This window comes from Urocitellus parryii, chromosome 8 (genome assembly GCF_045843805.1).
Source record: "Urocitellus parryii isolate mUroPar1 chromosome 8, mUroPar1.hap1, whole genome shotgun sequence".
Lineage (NCBI taxonomy): Eukaryota > Metazoa > Chordata > Mammalia > Rodentia > Sciuridae > Urocitellus > Urocitellus parryii.
In genome coordinates this window covers 90,554,284-90,574,220 of record NC_135538.1, presented here as the reverse complement: position 1 = coordinate 90,574,220, position 19,937 = coordinate 90,554,284, and the positions used below count along the sequence as shown (strand labels likewise).

Here is a 19,937-nt window from a genome sequence, read left to right as displayed (position 1 = left end):
AGTTTTGTCAAAGAGATCAATTGTTTTAAATAAGGGGAAAGAGGAAAGAAATGCTTTTTCAGACGTTGTTAGAAAATCCAACTTATAGTTACATATCTATATGAAACTACTCTGTAACTGGAAGGCAAAAGTAACCTAAATTACTGTAATATTCCTAAAGAAAAGGGGACAGTAAAACACCATGCCCTTGAATGCCTCTTTTCTGTTCCAGAATTCTAGTTAAGTTAAGGAACAATAAGAACAAGTCTGAGGCAGAAAGCAGAAAGTCTAGATACATATTATTCTAAAGGACACTGGGTTTTTCTTATGTACCCTGGGAATTAGGGTAAGTTAGTGTTAATTTTAGAAAGCTACTTTCTTACATACACACCAGGAGAATTTCTCCTTAGGATGCTGATCATGAAAGAAAATGAAATAATCTAATACTGACAACTTTGTTGCTTCTTAAAGCTAACATGTTTTTTGAGCAAAATATTCTACTTTGCTCAATGACTTACAGAATTCATACTATTATTTTAATGAGAAGTTCTGGTCTTCATTAGGGACACAGCAATTAACACAATAGTTATAGCAGTAACTTGTATGGGCTCCGTCACCAACATTTTTGTAAATATTTCATGTAATATAGAAATCAGATTTATGTCAGATTTTAAGGTTAGAGAATTCATAAATGTAAATCTATAAAATTAAGTATTTACTATATACTAAATACAAATTTTTAAAAGGTAGCTTTTCAAAATATCAAAGAAAATGTATTAATTTCATAAAATAAAAAATCAAATGTATGGTGACTAGTAATGTTATGGAAAATTACTAATGTACTAAAATAATGAAGTAACTACCTATAAATCAAAAAGTAAAAATTGAAAATTATTGTGTAGAGAACTCCTTGAAGGACAGTATGTAATCGAGTCAGTCTTGGAATGGAAGATTCTTGCTTACCGATTTCTAGTTGCTGAAATAGTTCTTTCAAACTACCCTATTGTAGGAAATGGAAAACAGATAGTTAGAAACTAACTCCAAGTGATTTTCTGTGCTTCTATTATCTTGAAACACTCCTATCACTTGTTTGAAAACTCAGAGGGGGTTTTGGTACATTTTTTTTTCATGGCCTGAACCTTTCAAATATGTGTGTTGCAATTTTTTTTTTGTCTCAAATAAAGCACTGCAGTTCACTTTTGTCTGTTTTAGTTTTATCACGTAGAGATGGAGATTCTGAGGCAGAGTTACTTGTATCAATTTCAACAGTGTCATGTACCTATTCCACTTCTTAGAAAAAAGCCTGTGAAGTAAATAAAGACTTATTCTTACAATAAAGCTTTGCAGTACTACTACATGCTTACTTACTGTGGCTTATATGGGCAAAGACAAACATATAGACTTACAAGCTTTCACATTTTATCAATTTATCTTTTGGGCATAAACTCAAAAGTAGGTCCTATGTGAATCTCCAGACATAAATGATTCATGTTTAATAGTTTTTTAAACATTAATATAACCTTACTAGACCTCTGTGGGTGGTAATTAAAATTAGCATGATATACTCTGAATGTAGAAAGACAATGAAGAGTTTCCACTCTTCAAACAGCAAATTATCTGCTTTAATTTACATTATCTTATGGGACAGAGGATAAAAATTATAGAAACATAAAAATACAATGATAGGAATAGGTGCCATAAAATAAATAAATAAAATAAAGGTAGGTAATAGTGAAGACAGTAATAGGAATGAGGGTTTGTTGTTGTTTGGTAATGGGGATTAAACTCAGTGGCTAAGAGCCACTGAGCCTCATGCTCAGCCCTATTTTGTATTTTATTTAGAGACAGGGTCTTGCTGATGTGCTTAGCTACTTGCTTGTGCAGAGATTGGCTTTGAACTCTCAATCCTCCTGCCCTCGCCTTCTGAGCCGCTGGGATTATAGGCATGTACCACTGTGCCTGGCTGGAATGACCTATTTTAAGAATGTCAAAATTAGCAGCAAAGACGTCTTAAGGAGATGATATTTGAGCAAAATCATGAATGAAGTAAATATTGAGCTACTGTGCTTTCTGGTAAAAGGATGGAGACAAGTAAATATATGGTCTTGAAAAAGGAGACACTTGGGGCATAGAAAAACCTCAAAGAGAGGACTGGGGACATAGTTCAATTTTGTAGAGTGCTTACCTAGCATGCATAAGGTCCTGGGTTAAATACCCAACACTGCCAAAAAAGAAACTCTCAAAGACCAAAGTGACAACACTGGAGTAATCAAAGAGACCTTGATAAGAAGAGATGATGGGGGGAGATGGGCACGAGCAAAAGATGATTCACCTTGGGAGCATTTTTAATATATCAGAATGTATTTACATGTTGCAAAAAACTACTGGATGGCAGTGGCAGGAGAGAGACATATTTTTAAAACAATTACACACTTTTTTTGTGGCAAAAAGAAGACAAGGAAACAAACCATTTGAATTTACTTAAGCTGTAGCTTTCCTTATGTAAGATAATGGTAATTGTCCTCCCGTTACTCAGGTCAATAACTATAAATCAATATATCTATTCTCTCTCTCTCTCTCTCTCTCTCTCTCTCTCTCTCTCTCTCTCTCGCTCTCTCTCAGGTATAAAGAAATACCCTAAAAACACCTTAAAAATACATCCATAATCCAAAATTTCTTACCATGTCCTCTCTTCAATATTAGTCTAACCCACTATTTTCTACTAACTATAACTTCCTAACATGCCTCTGCATTTTCCCAGGTCTCTTCACAATTTATTTTCAAAACAACAGCCACATTATATTTTTTAAATATGATATAAATATTGTAATTAATTTGCCAGCAACCCTGCAATACTCCCATATTACTTAAGGTCAAAATATTAAAATGGCTTGCATGTTTTGACTGCCCCTATTTCTAGGATCCTTTCTGTCTTCATGTTTTCTACCTGCCCCCGCCACACCTTGCATTCTGCAGACCAGTTATTCCATAGAAGTCATTAGCATGGCTTGAATAGGCTATGGATTTGGTTTTGAGTATCCTCTCTGCCACAAGCACTCTTTCTCTATCATGTTCCCTCGCCTCATTTAGATCTCAACCTAAATATTTTTTGTCAATAATACTTTCATTCTATATGTGCATCAATGAAGAGACAAAACAAGGAAGTCAAGATGGAGGCTATAGAAGAGCTCCAGATGAGAGTTTTTGGTGTCTTGAACAAAACCATTATTTTTATAACGATAAAAGTATTCATATCATTGGTATATATTTGTGGGGAAACTTAGAGAGGGAGATAAATAAATTAATCTTAAAAACAACAACAACACTGTAGACAAGCAGCTTTGTCTGGGACTTGAAAATCAACCATTAATTTGTAATATATTGTTTAAAAGGCTATATTAGGTATATATGAAAATTGATTAAAATTTACCTTGTAGAATAGAGAGTTAAACAGGTTAAGTGTTTTCAGGTTGCTAGAATATAAAAAAAAAGCAGAGAAGGAATTTGAGAATGCAAGTGCAAATAGGCTTTTTAAAGGAAAATGAGGATCTGCACCATATGAGAGACAGAGGACCACTGCAGCCATTCAGTTGAGGTGTTTGTTGGTTATTGAAAGAATTGCAAATTTTCTGCTTCAAAACTTATGTGTAAGTAAATTTGAAATTCCATGAATTCTTGACCAAACAATGGAAAACTTTAATTAAGACATGCAAGGTATGTAATTATAGGTAATGAAAAGTTATAGTATATGACCCCAGGAGATGGACTCAGGTGACACACATTGTAAAATATGTGTCAGAGGTGGGTAGATGTCTAAGATGGAAAGTGAACTCAAGATATATGCACAATGGAGATAAAAACATAATAGGTCAACTGGGTGCTAAAACTTTTAGTGGAAGTTGTTTGGAAGAAAAACACTTAATGAGCAAGGGAGAAGGACAGACAAAGAATCAGAGAGAGGAAGGTATAAATGTCTGTGTTAAAATGGGCAAGGTCTTGAGGAGGAGAGTAAGTGGCAAAGCCATCTATTTTCAATTCATTTCCTGTGGTACACAGGTTGTGGAAATGTGAACAGTGAACACCTAAGTAGTCTACAGGAGAAAAGGTCCCCTAGTTTCAGTTAGGAAAAGAAAGAATGGTGTAGAAGAGATAATATAGATTCTAGAGAATTTACTGCTAACAAAATGTGATTGAGAGGGCACAGTGAGAAAGTTTCAATTTTAAGAAGTGTTAAGAGATTTTACAGATTAGTTTAGAGCTAAGAATCCTTTGATCAAGTATGACTTAGAAAACTTAGAAATGACAAAATGAATTCAATCTATTCAAACTTACAGAGATGTCTGCACTAACTTCACTCATGTTTTTTTTTTTTATTATTTATGGAGAAATTGACATGTCCAGGACTAATGGAAGAAGGGTTATACTGATGGAAACAAATGTTCCCAAAAAGAGGCACTTAGAGAACCAGATAATATGATGACCTCGGTCATCTGTAACAGTCTCTGAAAATAAAAATCACATTACTAGTAGCACAAACCTACTTTTGCTAAAGGAATATCAACAATGTCCTAAATATTTTAACTGTCTATAATTAAAATCTTCAGTTAAAAAACTATTCTTAAACTTTAGCACACTTTGTCCTGTTAAATTTTAAGATGATTTATTCATAAGAAAAAATTAACCAGAACTTATTGGTTTTTATGCAAGAAATTGTAGCAGCCCAGATTTTGAAATAATTAATTTCAAAACTATGAGGTTTCCTGTTAGTTGAGTTATTGAGTGTCCACGTTGAAGCATTTCATTAATAAATAAATTTCTGGGGCTGGGGATGTGTCTCAAGCGGTAGCGCGCTCGCCTGGCCCGGGTTCGATCCTCAGCACCACATACCAACAAAGATGTTGTGTCCGCCGATAACTAAAAAATAAATATTAAAAATTCTCTCTCTCTCTCTCTCTCTCTCTCTTTCTCTCTCTCCTCTCTCACTCTCTCTTTAAAATAAATAAATAAATAAATAAATAAATAAATAAATTTCTGATCCAAACATGCTATTGCTATTTTTAAAAGTATTTTTTGAAATCTATGTGAAAATATAACTTTATCATATTGAAACAAAATATGTTGACCCATGAATTTTTGTGTGCCAAATGCCAATGTCTCGGCTTGGCACAGAATCATGAGCCACCACACAGCTTTGTAGGTTCAAACAGCAATTCTTCATTCCGGATCTCACACCAGCCTCCACACATGTTCAGGGGCAATCTTTATCCCCCCCCCCCCCCACAATTCACATCCTAAATACTTTCTCTCCATGAGAACTCAGCAGGAACTCAGGCAGCAGGCACTCCCTACTCCCAGCAGGAATAATCTTCAACCTCCAACTTCCCTAAAACTCCTATTGTCACGCCCTAAACCCAAGGACAGGGATACTTCCTGCAGGAATACACCCTAATCCTGGATCCACCCTGGTGATTGAGCAGGGTCACCTTTCTCAAACACACTAGCAAGGTCGCAGCAAATTTCCAAGGCAAGTCCATTTAACATGGGGTACACTGGCAAGGATTACGATGCGTCATTCCTACTTGGTAATGGCTCTCAGCATTTGTGGAGGCATTGTTTCAGTTCAGTCACATGCATGCTTAATTAACTACTGTGACAGAAGCTGAAAATTCTAACTCTATTCGTGGCTGACATGGTGAGACTTATCACAGCTTAATGAAATCATGAAACTCACTTGAAAGGGGGGAAAGGATATTAATGCACTGATTGAAGAAGGAGTTGAAGCTATAAAAATTGCAATTCAATGAATAGGAAACAGAAATAAAAGCAAGCTGAAAAAATAAATTGAAACATCATTTTCCCATAAAATATTTTAGAGTTTGAGTGAAGAATATAAAAAGCTTAGAACAACAACAACAAAAAAAACTGTATATCACAATATTTCTGATTTTTAAAACCACAGTATTTGTATTTTTCTAATATCTAGTTTGTCTAGATTTTTAAATAAACTGTTGCTCAAATTATGATGAACTATTGTTTTTCAAATTTGAAAAAATATTGAATGAGTAAAACACCGGGTGGTGATATTAAAAATTCGTTTTTGGTCCACATTCCTCATTACATTCTAAATATTCAGAATGTGATCATATTGAGACACAAATGATAGTAGATTCAAGGCATTCAGTAAATATTAGATTAAGTAATTGTGTGTGCATTTGGTTAAAAAATGGCAATGTCAGTACTGTGGATCATGATAGTCTTCAAAACTGGTATAAAATCTTGGGGCGCAAGCATAGCATATCTGGTTCTAGTGTATTTGGAGAACTCAGAACTCTCTATGTCATGTCAGAAGTCCCTTTCTCCACCACCTTTTATAGGTTCAGTGATCACCCGCCATCCAAGAGGTGATCACTCAACCTACAAAACTTCACTAGTGCTGGATCTTTCAGTGCCCTGGTACCCCAGCCATTTGCCTAAATCTAGTAGAGCATAGACTCCTGCTTTAGTGTAGCCTTTGGAGGGATTCACAAAAGACTGTTTCTTGAGCTCTGTGAGCTTCTGAGCCAACTCCACATGACTGACATTATGCCCATATTCACAGTTGTACCACTATGATCTACTTTCAAGGCCATCGAAATTAACCTCTTATCACCTTTTACCTCAGAAACCCCAAGAGGCCAGAGGTTCCCAGGTCATTCCTCACTATGAGGCTCTTTTCCTCCAAACAGATCTGCACATGTCTCATTTCCTCTTAGAATTTTCTTCCTTTGCACTATCTCAAGTAGTGATTACTCTCCTTCAACGTTTACCCCTTGGGATATGGGTATTGTAGGTATGTTCCTATTTTTCCTCACTGTGGCATCAGGACTTTATTCCATCTTCTTCCTTAAACATCTCAATTATTTAAAAATTATGCCCTCAAACCCTGCTATACTTACCTACTTCTTCTTGCAGTAGGTAACCTTCTTGAACATTCTTCCTAATTCAAATTCTTCAATATTTACCATCTCCCTTAATGTATCTTTCTCTAATACAATCATAATCTCACTTATTTCTTTCCCCCAGTTGTATGGAGGTGAAATTGGCAAATAAAATTGCATAAATTTAAAAGGTAGGGCTGGGGATGTAACTCAGTAGTAAAATGTTTGCGTAGCATGTGTAAGCCCCTGAGTTCAAACCCCTATACTAAAAGAAAAAAATAAATAAATAGACATACAACACAATGATTTGAGAAATATGTGTGTATATATATATGTAATCATACACAATCATTATATAATAATTACAGTCACATTAGTTATTATATCTATCATAATTAAAACTTTTATGTGACTAAGAACACTTAGGAAACTATTATTTCCAATCACCAATTGCAAAGATTAATTTTCACTTTCCTCTGACTAGATGTACTCACATTTTTTGAGATAGTCTAGCATTATTTTAGTAATTTTAAAATATTTCACAGCTTTTTTTTTTTTTTTCACTTTTGTAGCCAGAATGGAAAGATGGCAGAAACTAGAAGTTTGAATTTTCTAATTCCTTTTTTCCCATTTCTCTGTGAAGTCCTGGTACAGGAAATGACTGAAAGTTTCTACATCATAACATTCAGTAGGAATGACCTTATTAAGCAGCCAATTTTGAGGTTAGTGTGGGCCTGTCTTCTGGTCACAAGCTTGTGTGGTTTAAGGGCAGCTTCTCATACATATCAAAATACAATTTTACGACGATGAATGGCTACCTCTTAGAGGATGTATCTAGGATTCTGCTTCTCAGAGGCCAGCAGACAGGTAAACATGAACACATCATAGATTCTAAGAACATCTGCTCCATGGTTTACCCCTTCCATGACACTGATTTCTTCTTCACCCCTTAGCATAATCCTCTCTAGAGTTTTATATCTTGAAATACATTATCTTGATTGCTTACCTTTGATTTAGGTACTATGTAGTCTTTTTCATTCCCCTCTATCCGCACTGTATTTCAGGATGCTGACCAGTGGTTGTAATGAGACACTACTAAATGGAGCACCAGCAAAAGATCGGAAAATCAAAGCGTTTATTCCCTTAACTTCCTCACAACCAGACTGTAGCTTAGACATAACTGTGAGCATTTCTATGAGTTCACAGTTCATGTTAAAATATTGTATACAAATACAGATATAATTCTTTCTTTGGTTCCTAGTAATTGTACTCATTGCTTGCCCCTTTGACATAGAAAAGGATAATAGCTCCAGATTATTTATGAGAACAGGCTGATTAAATATTTGCTACTGGTTTCTATTGGTTCTTCCCATAATCATTAGTCTTTTAATTCAACCCTCCTATGCTGCTATATTTGAGAGAACTATCTGGCAGAATCATAGCTAATTTACTTTGTATATTAGGAAAATTGTTTTACATCATTTGTTTCATTTTTTTGTAATGACTGTAACTCACAAACTTCATTTTATTTTCAACCTATCATTCAAAGTACTGATAGCACTAACCAAGACACACTTCCATGTTTTTTGGAAATCAATAAATTTGTGTTCCACTGGTCCAATGTCTGTACAACCTTAGTTGCTCCTGTTCCTTTTCATCAGATTCTACTTGTTTGCCAGCTACACCCAGCAATGCCATTTTTGATGTTGTGTTTTCTTTTCCCCACTCTTACTGCTCATAATAATAAAATTGTATGTGAAGCATCCATAGATCCCCTGAGCTTTCAGCCATTTAAGTGGTAAGAGAATTACTGGTTTGCACTCACAAGTGGAAATTAACTCCTTTCTGACAGTGATGCTTTTTGTTACTAGGGCCAATACTGTCTCAAACTGGTGTTTCAATATCTTTCTGAAGGAGGTAATCTAGGGTAAAATGCATAAGCAGATATTCTGTATGATGCTGCTAGAGTTTACATTGACCAGCAATTCTTCAGGGTGGAATGTACAGCAGCACTGGCATTTCTTGAGAGCTTGATAAAAGCGCACCTTTACAATCCCTACTCCAGACTTTCTAAATTAGATTCCTTAGGAACAAGAACAAGGATTTGTGTTCTAAACAGTCATTCAGGAAGTTCTAATTCAGTTAAAAGTTTAGTCACTGATCTAGAAAAGCATAGCTTCTAAAACAGCAATATACAGATAAATTCTTAATGTAAAATCATTTAAGTCAATAGTTTTGAGATTTTTGCTGATGTTTTTCACTGATTTTGTTCATCTACTATAAAAAAAGAAAATATATTTTAAAACTAATTTTGTTATCATTTTATCTTCATGCTTTTTAAATTTATATTAATTCCTTTGCTTCACCCAAGTCAGTGTTAACAAGAGTTAACAGAGTTTGTCATTGATAAATTGGGGGAAAGAAGGTTAGGAGTTGAAAATTCTGCATTTGTGTCCAAAATTTTTATCACATTCTTATTGATTTCTGAGGCTTTACTTTTCATTTATAATTCAAAATAGAATGTTGCTTCTGCCTTGTTGGACCAATTTTGTTCTTACTTTTCTGTTACTTTCCATATTTTGCTTCTTCTCTTAATCAAGAGAAGAAGTTAGGGACAGTGTTTTAAATTGAGTTGGCATGGCCATATGTACTTCAAATTCTTTTTTTTATTATTAGTTGCTTGTTACAATACAATGATCTTGACATATCATACATTTGAGTCAAATGAGGTATAATTTCTCATTTTTCCAAGTGTACAGGTTGCAAATCACATTGGTTATATGGCCATGTATATACATACAGTAATACTAGTATCTATTTTAATAGTATGGACAATCTCAGAATACAGAGAGTAACTCATGTGACTCTTATGAGTAAGTTTTCAAACCTAACCTACTTACTTGAGGTATTTTTTTCTTTCAGTTTTGTAAAATCAAATTTGAATTTCTATAGCACCCATATTAACTAAAACTCATTAGCAAAAGATTTCAGAACAAATTACATTATTTTAAAATTAAATCCATTAATTATCAGAACAATAAACTGAGAGATGACAACCATGCATCTTGTTATCTAATTTATCTCTTGATTATTTATTTTACAACAAAACTGCATTCTAAACTGCCAGGATAATGTTAATAAGGGTTAGTAAAATAAACCCTTTATTGTAAAATAATAAAACCAATAATTATAGATGAATGTATATTTACCTATATTAGCATAGTGGTGGCTATATTTCTTAAAGCTGATCATTTTCTTAAGTAGATTCACAAATATGCCAGCACTATTAGGCAAAGAACCAAAAATAGTAAACTAAAAAGCCATTATTTTTTAAATAATACTAATTGCATTTATTGGTGTGTTGATAAAACACACCAATACGTGCACAAATTTGTTCAATGGATTAGACCATCCAAGATCTAATGATGAAGTTTCTTCTCTTCATCCTTTTGTGAAAAGTCACTTTTCAACAACTTATTTTTTTTAGAAATTTTGAATTTCTGCTGCTTTAAAATTCATGAATGTACTGTGCAATATATATCTATGATGCTTCTTTTGGTGTATTTAAGGCTACATTATACCCCAGCTTTTAATTTTCTAATTTTATAAATACTCTAAAATTGTGAGGTTATTTACTGTTCTTTAATAAAGTCCAACAGAACTTTCTTTAAGCAGCGAGATAAAACTCAAGCAAGTGTGAACAGTACAAATTGTATTTTTAATGGTGTGAGAAAATACCTATAAAGCTATTTAAAGTGAACTAAAATTATATGCCAGAATATCATTTACAAATGTGTAATTTTTGGCAAAAAAGTAAGTGCTACCACCTAAAAGTCTGACTAGACCCTAACTAAGAACCATTAGCTGAGGTTTGTGAATTAGAGGAAGAGGTGGTTACTCTTTCAAATTTTAACACTATATGTGTAAAAGAAAAATAATATGGTAGGGATTCACATTTCTTCTTCAAATATTTTCATTTACCTTAAAACTTCCATTATAAAGTATAATATTTATATTATAACTTCTTGCCCAAATCATTTTTGAGAATTCCATAAAAACTTATTTAAAATTAACACCAAAATTAGTAGAGAATATGCAAATATTTTTATTCTAACATTAAATGAGTATAAGATATTAATCAAAAGTAAAATCAGAAACTTATGTTATTTTGTACAAATGACTTAATATTCTTAAATATTGTATTAAAACAAGCAGAAAAGTAATTATACCTGTATTGGTAGTCTTCTTCACATTTAATACATGCAACATTACCCTTCCAGGAAAATGAATTATGTGATGTTTCATTTGTCTTGCATAACTTTCCTGAATGTATTAATGAAGAGATGCACACAACATCCTAGGAATTAAATTAAAGATTATAAATATTTTTACAAAGGTTTTGGATATTTGAAAGATAATGTATGATTTCTTGCCTGTAAAGAGAAGGAAATTGTTAAAGAAAATGTGGAAGTTGTTTTGTGTGCAGTAACATGGGATGTTCTATTTTCTAACATGTCACATATCTCCCCTATCATAAACTCTTTCTCCTAGGTGAAACCAACAATCCTCTGTTGGAGACTATGCATTTCTGCATTGAATACAAGGCTGTGACTATTGAAAAGAGGTGTTATGTGACTAAGCAAGGCCAGATATAAAGGTCCTGCAGTTCCATGTATTTGGGGATGTTCACTTGGAATCCAATCATCATGCTCTAAGGAACCCCAGGTCACCTGAAGAAGTCTTCCTTAGGATTATGGCTCTTAGCTCCAGCTAAAGACCCAGCTGATACCTAACATAAGCCACCAAACAGGTGAAAAAGCAATCTTTCAAGATAAACTGCAGTTCCAGATACTTTTTGACTGTAACTTCATGAGAAACTAGGACCAAGAAAGAACCTCTTAGGTGAGACATGTTAATTCACAGAACTATAGAGATAATAATGGTATAATTGTCTTAAGCCATTTAAATTTGATGTGATTATACTTAGAAAATAGAAGATTGTAATGTTATAAATCTATACATGTGTTATTAGGTAAAGACAAAAGTAAAACTAAATTTGAGGAACTTATCTGTTATTGCCCCTGTAGTCTATAGGCACTATTCATAACTTTTCTTCCTCCTCTTGTCCTCTTTTCTTTACCTCCTTTTTCTCCTTTATCATCATCATCATTTTCAAACTTATAATAGTATTTAAGTAATTCTAAGACAAAATTCCTATGAACTTGAAGTAGATGATTGTGTTTCTTCTTTGTGGAATCCAATTAAATAATACTCATTAAAAAAAAAAAACTAGCTGGGAGCAATTGCGCATGCCTGTAATCTCAGCTTGAGAGGCTGAGGCAGGAGGATTGTGAGTTCAAAGCCAGACTCAGCAAAAGTGAGGCACTAAGCAACTTAGTGAGACCCTGTCTCTAAATAAAATACAAAATACAGCTAGGGATGTGTTGGTTGAGTGTCCCCGAGTTCAATCCCTGGTACTTCATCCCCTAAAGAAAAACACCTAAATATGAAATATACAGAGTTTGCCTAAGGTTATTGCATGGTGATGGTGGAAATGATAAAGTGTCTTCAAAATTATTTATAATAAAACATGTTCTTTCAAACATAATAATGAATAACACAAGAATAAGTAAGAGTTAAAGTACTTTTATGAATTAATAGTTAAGCAAACATCCTTTGAGGATCACTTCTTAAGATACTCATAACTAGTAAAGTTAGAGTGTGTTTAATTGTCCTTATTCTCAGATTTAGAATAAAATTTTTCAAGTGATCCTACTAATAAATTTTCATAGTTTACTACACTATTTTTCATTCATATAACAAATTTTTATGTGTAGAAAACTTTTTTACAAACTTAGTAGCTTAAAGAAATAAAAATTTATTATCCTGTAGTTTCAGAGGTCATAAATCTGAACAGAATGTCACTGTGCTAAAATCAAGATGCCAGTTATGTTCCTTCTGGAACTTACAGAAGATAATATTTTCTTGACTTTCCTGGTTTCTAGAAGCTGCCCTCAGTCTTCATTTATGGTCCCTTCTTTCAACTCCAAAACCAGAATTGCAGCATCTTCAAACTTCTCCCTGACTGTAATACTTTTTCTCCCTCTTCCTCTTTAAAGTACTGGTAATTACACCAGTCCTGTTTAGATAGTCCATGATGTAATCAGCTGACCAGCAGTCTTGATTCTATTTGCCATCTTAGTTTCCCCTTCTTATGTAACATAGAGTTGATACATATCCCTAAGATTAGGACATAGACATGCTTTGGGGAGGCTGAGTGGAGGACCTAATTTCCCCTTACAAGTATAATTTTGATTGTTACAAGAATGTCTTAGTATTCTTCCCACTAAAATCTCTTAATGCTGATGTTTCTTTTAATATAGATTAATGACAACTGGTTAGGTGTTTTTCAAAAAAATTATAGGTGAATTACAAAACGATACTATTGTAGGCCTTTATCTTTTATTATATGCCTTGTATAATTAAACTAAAACTTCTCAGTAATGGCTTGACCAAAATATTGTTAATAGAATGGACATTGTTCCAAGAAGAAAGTTCCATTTAAACACTGTTGGTGATAAAGAGTTGTGAAATTCAAAAAATAAACTCCAAAAGATTTTTAAGAGTTAGTGGCAAATATGATTAGTAGTAAAATGGAGTGGTCTGTGAGAATGGTTAGCAAACAATTTGTCTACTTAATTGAAATATTCAATTAATAAGGTGTGAAAATATCATGTAATCAAAAGAGAAGAAAAAATTAAAAGAAATAATGAAAACTGGAAAGTATGTAAAATTACGCTGTTCCTGAGGGAGAATACAGGTGGAAGAGCACAAAATGAGACTGAGCAGTGTTTTAAAATTGAGGTTTCTATATAAATGGGAAAAAGGAAAGTGAACAAGTAGATTTTCTGGCTTTCCTATGTTTTAAAATTATAATTTAATGAAAATTTTATATGCAATTTTCATATGTAATTTGAGTACTGAATTTCATTTAAACTTCTCTCTCATTCCCTTCATTCAGACTTACATTTGGTGTATTGACACAGTCAGTGCCAATCTGACGTGCTGCTTCAGAACATTCATTGACATCAGTTTCACAGTTTTGACTGAGAAGTTCTTTTGGGCATTCACAGATGTAAGCAGAGCAGCATTTTTGCCAATTTTTTCCTTCCCAATGAGAATAAGGATTAGGAGGTTTCATGAGCTCCTCACACAATGGGCCTTGAAAAATCACATGTAGAAACAGAGACATACACCGAGAGGGATTGGGAGCAGAAAGGGAAAAAAGAAAAAGAGAAAATATGAAGAGAAAGTCATTATAGAAAAAGAAAGCGAAAGTCATTATAGAAAACAGTCTAAAATGCATGGATTCTTTTTTGGTACAGAATTGTATGTGTTTTTATTTTTGTAATTTTTAATGATTTTTTAAAATTTAATTAGTTATACATGACAGTAGAATGCATTCATGCACTATTTTTTTAAAGAGAGAGAGAGAGAGAGAATTTTTTAATATTTATTTTTCAGTTTTTGGTGGACACAACATCTTTATTTTATTTTTATGTGGTGCTGAGGATCGAACCCAGCGCCCCGTGCATGCCAGAGAGCACATTACTGCTTGAGCCATATCCCCAGCCCTCATGCACTATTTTAATATTTATTTTTAGTTATAGGTGGACACAATGTCTTCATTTTACTCTATGTGGTGCTGAGGATCAAACCCAGTGCTAGGTGAGGGCTATACCTCTGAGCCACAACCCCATCCCCTTTTATGTACTTTGATACAGCATACATAGATGGGATATAATTTTTCATTTTTATGAGTGTACATGTTACAGAATCATATGAGTCATGTAGACACATATATACATAAAGTAATAATTTCTGTTCCATTCTACTATATTTCCTATCCCCACATCCCCTCTCATCTCCTCTGATCACTTCCCTCTACCTGATCTAAGATAATGTCATTCTTTCTTCGTACCCGCTGCCTTATTGTGAATTAACATTTGCATTTTGAGGGATTGGCCTATTTTGCTTAGCATGATATTCTCCAGCTCCAACCATTTACTAGCAACTGCCATAATTTCACTCTTCTTTAAAGCTGAGTAATATTCCATTGAGTATATATACTACATTATCTTTATCCATTCATTGATTGAGGGGCATCTAGGTTGGTTCCATAGACTAGCCATTATGAAATCCAGTTGCTATAAACATTGATGTGGCTGTGTCACTATAGGCCTTGTGTCACTATGGACCTTGAAAAATCACATATAGAAACTGAGACAGAGACATACACAGAGAGGGATTGGGGGCAGAGAGGGAAAAAGAGAATTTTAAGTCCTTTGGGTATAAACCAAGGAGTGGGACAGCTGAGTCAAACGGTTGTTCCAATTACAATTTTCTGAGGAATCTCCCTGCTTCTTTCCATAGTTGTTGCCCCAATTTGCAGTCCCACCAGCAATGTATGAGTGTATCTTTTTCACCACATCTTCACCAACATTTATTGTTGCCTATATTCTTGATGATTGCCATTCTGATAAGAGTGACAGGACATCTTAGAGTCGTTTTGATTTTCATTTCTCTAATTGCTAGAGATTTTGAAACACTTTTTTATATAATTGTTGATCAGTTGTTGTTTGACAGAATGCAGGGTATTATCTTTGTTTTTACGTATTTACTAAGAGTTGATTTGGGGCATAAATATGGTCTATTTTAGAGAAGGAGCCATGTGCTGCTGACAAGAAAGTATATTTGCTCATTGATGGATGAAATATTCTATATATGTCTGTTAAGTTTAAGCTATTGCTTGTATTATTTAGTTATATAATTTTCTTCTCTAGTTTTTGTTTGGAAGATCTGTCCAGTAGTGAGAGAGGTGTGTTAAAGTCACCCAGTACTATTGTTTTGTGGTCTATTTCACTTTTAAAATTGAGAAGTGGGGCTGGGGATGTGGCTCAAGCGGTCGCGCGCTCGCCTGGCATGCGTGCGGCCCAGGTTCGATCCTCAGCACCACATACCAACAAAGATGTTGTGTCCGCCAAGAACTAAAAAATAAATACTAAAAATTCTCTCTCTCTCTCTCTCTCTCTCTCTCTCTCTCTCTCTCTCTCTCTCCTCTCTCACTCTCTCTTTAAAAAAAAATAAAAATAAATGTCTACTGTGCTTTAAAAAAAATAAAATAAAATAAAATTGAGAAGTGTTTGTTTGATGTATATAGATGCTTCTCTAGGGCATAAATATTTATAAGTGTTATGTCCTACTCATGTATACTTCCCTTAAGAAGTATAAAATGTCCTTCTTTGTCTCTTCTGATTAACTTTGGTTTGAAGTCTACTTTATCTGAAATGAGAATGGAAACCCCTGCTTGTTTATGCAATCCATATGAGTAATAAGTTTTTTCCCATCCTTTCACCTTCAGCCTGTGGTTGTCTTTGTCCATGTGGTGAGTCTCTTGAAGACAGCATATTGTTGGTTCTTGCTTTTTAATACAATCTGCCAGTATATGTCTTTTGATTGATGAGTTTAGGCTAATAACATGCAAGGTTATTATTGAGATATTATTTGTATTCCCTGTCATTTTGATTTATTTCTGCTTTTTGATTTGTCTTAGTTTCTCATTTAGTTGAAAGTCCCTTAAGTGTAGGTCCTCCCTTTGCTGGTTTTCACTTTTTTTTCCCACTTCATCCTCCCGGAATATTTTGTTGAGAATGCTCTGTAGTGTAGGCTTTCTAGTTGTGAATTCTTATAATCTTTGTTTATCATAGCATGTGTTAATTTAATATGCAAATCTGAAACTTAATTTTTCTTTATATAATTTTTTTGATTGGCATCCATTTTCTTTCAGAACTTGAAATATATTATTCAAGGACCTCCTAGCTTTGAGGGTCTGGGTTGTGACAGTTGAGATCTGAATTGGTTTCCCCCTATACGTGATTTTTTTTTTCTCACAGCCTTTAAGATTTTATCTTTATTCTGTGTTAGTCATTCTCATTATAATGTGTCTTAGTGTGGGTCTTCTGTAATTTTGTATATTTGGGGTCCTATAAGCCCCTTGTATTTGATTTTTCATTCCATTTTTAGGTTTGGGAAATTTTCTGCTGTTATATCATTGAAAATATTGTGCATTCCTTTGGTTTATATCTCTGCTCCTTCATCTATTCCAATAACTCTTAAATTTGTTCTTTTCATGTTATCCTATAATTCTTGGATATTCTGTTCATGGTTTCTTTACATTGTTTCTGCAGGTTCAACTCTACTTTCAAGATTACATATTTTGTCTTCATTGTTTGAGGTTCTGTATTCCAAATAATATAGTCTGTTGGAGGTGTTTTCTGTTAAATTTATAATTTGGTTTACTGATTCCTTCATTTTAAGGAGCTCTCCTTTTTTATTTTTCATGATCTCTAACTTTTATTGAAGTGGTCTTTCATTTCCTGTATTTTTTATTTGATTTCACTCCTTATACTATGCTTTACTTCACATATCGATTTAACTATATACAATCTGAACTCTTTCTTGAACATTTCTTTTATTGTGTTATCAGTAGCTTCTGTTGTTGAATCATCTTGGTTTGTTTGGAGTGCTTTATTCCCTTGTTCTTTCATGTTATTAGAGTGTTTTCCCACCTAAAAGTATAGATCTAAGGCAGAATGAATTCTACTTTCTAGACCTATAGCGTTTCTGAGGTTTCCAGTGCTTTATTCAACTTTATTGATGAGATGAATATCAACAGCACTCAGTGTACACAATATATAGTCTTAAACCTAATAGCTCCCACTAAGGCATCTAACTGCTTTCTCATATTAAACCAAAATAATGAGTTCAATAACCATCTATAGTACAAACATAATAGTTGTTAAAACAATTTACAGTTTCAAATGGTAGATGAGAGAACAGCAGTAGTGTAGTATGGGATATTTGCAAGGGATTAAGAGAGAAGCTAGAAGTAAAAATTCACAGGAAGAGTAGAAGAGAAACCTACAGAGATTAACTGTTGGTTGGAAAAAAGTTGGAAAGAAAATAGACAAGAGAGAGGAAGAATATGAACAAAAAGAAAAAAATTAAAGACATAAGAATATAAAAAAAATGCAAAACACCATTCATATATCATTGTTCTCTACACATTGATGCATAAAAGACATCCTTTCTTTTTGGAAATATGATATTTGGAAATATGATAGAGATTAGTGAATCAAAAAATAAAATAAATCTTTCAGGAAAGTCAAACTGTCTCTGTCATGTTCAACAGTTTGTCAGCCCTCTCTCTGACATCTCTGGAGATCACCAAACCTAGATTTGTCCTCTCAAACCAAGTCTCTTATCTCAACAATTTAGGCTTCAGATACCTCAGGCTCAGTGACACTGTAGTTCCAAGATCTCAATGCTGCTCCTACTTGCAGAGAGACCACCAAGATACACTCATGCAAATAACCAAACCGAGATGCAGCAGCAAGACAAGGGCTACCAGCACTCTCAGCAGAAAGATGCCAGGTTCCCCCAAACCTGCAGGCACCCCCACACTGGATCTGCAAGTCTCAGCTAGAGTCCCCAGACACAGGCTCTTATGGTGGTAAACCTGCTGGAACCCAGGAACCAGTTTCTGGCTGGTGTCCCAAAATCAGTGCAGCCACATGCAACCAAACCTGAAGTCTTCCCTAAAAGAAGTCAGTGTGTCAGTAGTAGCCATGGCAGCTGTGGGGCAGTGTCACCAAGTGATCTCCAGGGGTCAGCAGCAGTGTTGGCTTCAGTTGCATCCAAGGCAGTGGTGTCTCCTGTGGTAGTAGTACCCAGAAACAAGACATTCAGGTGATCTCAGGCTGGCAGCAGTGAATCAGAGGCAGCACCAATGGTGATAGAGGTATAGGCGGCATTTGATTGACAGGTGACTTCAGCAGCAACCATAGAGGCAGCCTTGGAATTCAGAATTCATGTCAGAGGTAATCCAGGCTGTGCCCAGAGAAGAGACCTCCAGGTGACCACAGGCTGGAACAAGCAGAATCAGAGGCTGCAGCAATTGTGAAAGGATTCCTTAAACAGGCTTATTGTAGTATTACTTCCATATCAAGGAATTTGCATATTGAAAATTATAACCCAATAACTTTGGCAAATATATAGATTATTTTATGTTTTTTAAATTATTTTGCTAATTTAATAAAAATGTATTTATCTAATGATAAATACAAATTACTAGAAGCCAATTTTAGCACATTTCCATTGGTGAGAGAGTGATTTATCTGTTTTGTTATTATTGAATACATGTTTTGAATAGGTTCTTTGTATATTCTTATTTATGATATATGTCACCTGAAAATACTGTCTCCTTGGTTTACCTTTTCATTTTCAACTTGGTGACTTTTGGATAACAAAATTTGATTCGATGATTAAGTCTAATGTATAATTGTATTCTTTATTTAAGACCAATTGGTACTATTTTCTTTTACATGATTTAGTATAATATCTGATAACTCTTTGCTTAATTTATAGTGAGAAAAATATTGTGATGTTTTTTTAGATGTCTTATAATTTTAGCTGTTATACTTAGGTCTCTGATCCATTAAATAAGTATGAGATAGTAATTTGTTATTATATTTTCTAAAATACAAATTTTCAATGGTTCCAGACAAGTTTTTACCCCTTTCTTATTTTATTTAAAACTGACAGGCCTTAATCATAGAGCTGATTTCTGCTCTCTAAAGTTTGTCACATTGATCTCTGTACCTTTCCATATGGAATTTCACAGTGCTCAGATAAGTATAGATATAAAGTCTTGAAATGGAACAATCAACTCACGTTTTCTCTTTTTTCCCCATAATCGTTTTGACTGGTGCATACATTCTTTGCAGTTCCAAATATTTTTAACATAAATTTAATTGTGTATATTCATGATCTACAACATGATTTCACATATATATATATATATATATATCTTTGTATACACATATAGATATAGAAATTAATATATAGATAGAAAAATGACTACTATAGTGAAATCAATTAACACAAGCACAATCTCACATATTTACCTGTTTTTCCCTCTGT

At 33.8% G+C, this 19,937-nt stretch overlaps 1 protein-coding gene across 1 annotated transcript in view; it reads right to left on the bottom strand.

Annotated features, from left to right (window-relative positions):
• Eys (EGF-like photoreceptor maintenance factor) overlaps nucleotides 1-19,937 on the bottom strand; it is a 1,574,159-nt gene that overhangs the window by 1,476,330 nt on the left and 77,892 nt on the right. Inside the window, 2 exon segments of the mRNA XM_077801488.1 lie at nucleotides 11,126-11,253; nucleotides 13,924-14,117. Of these exon segments, the coding sequence (XP_077657614.1) occupies nucleotides 11,126-11,253; nucleotides 13,924-14,117 (322 nt within the window).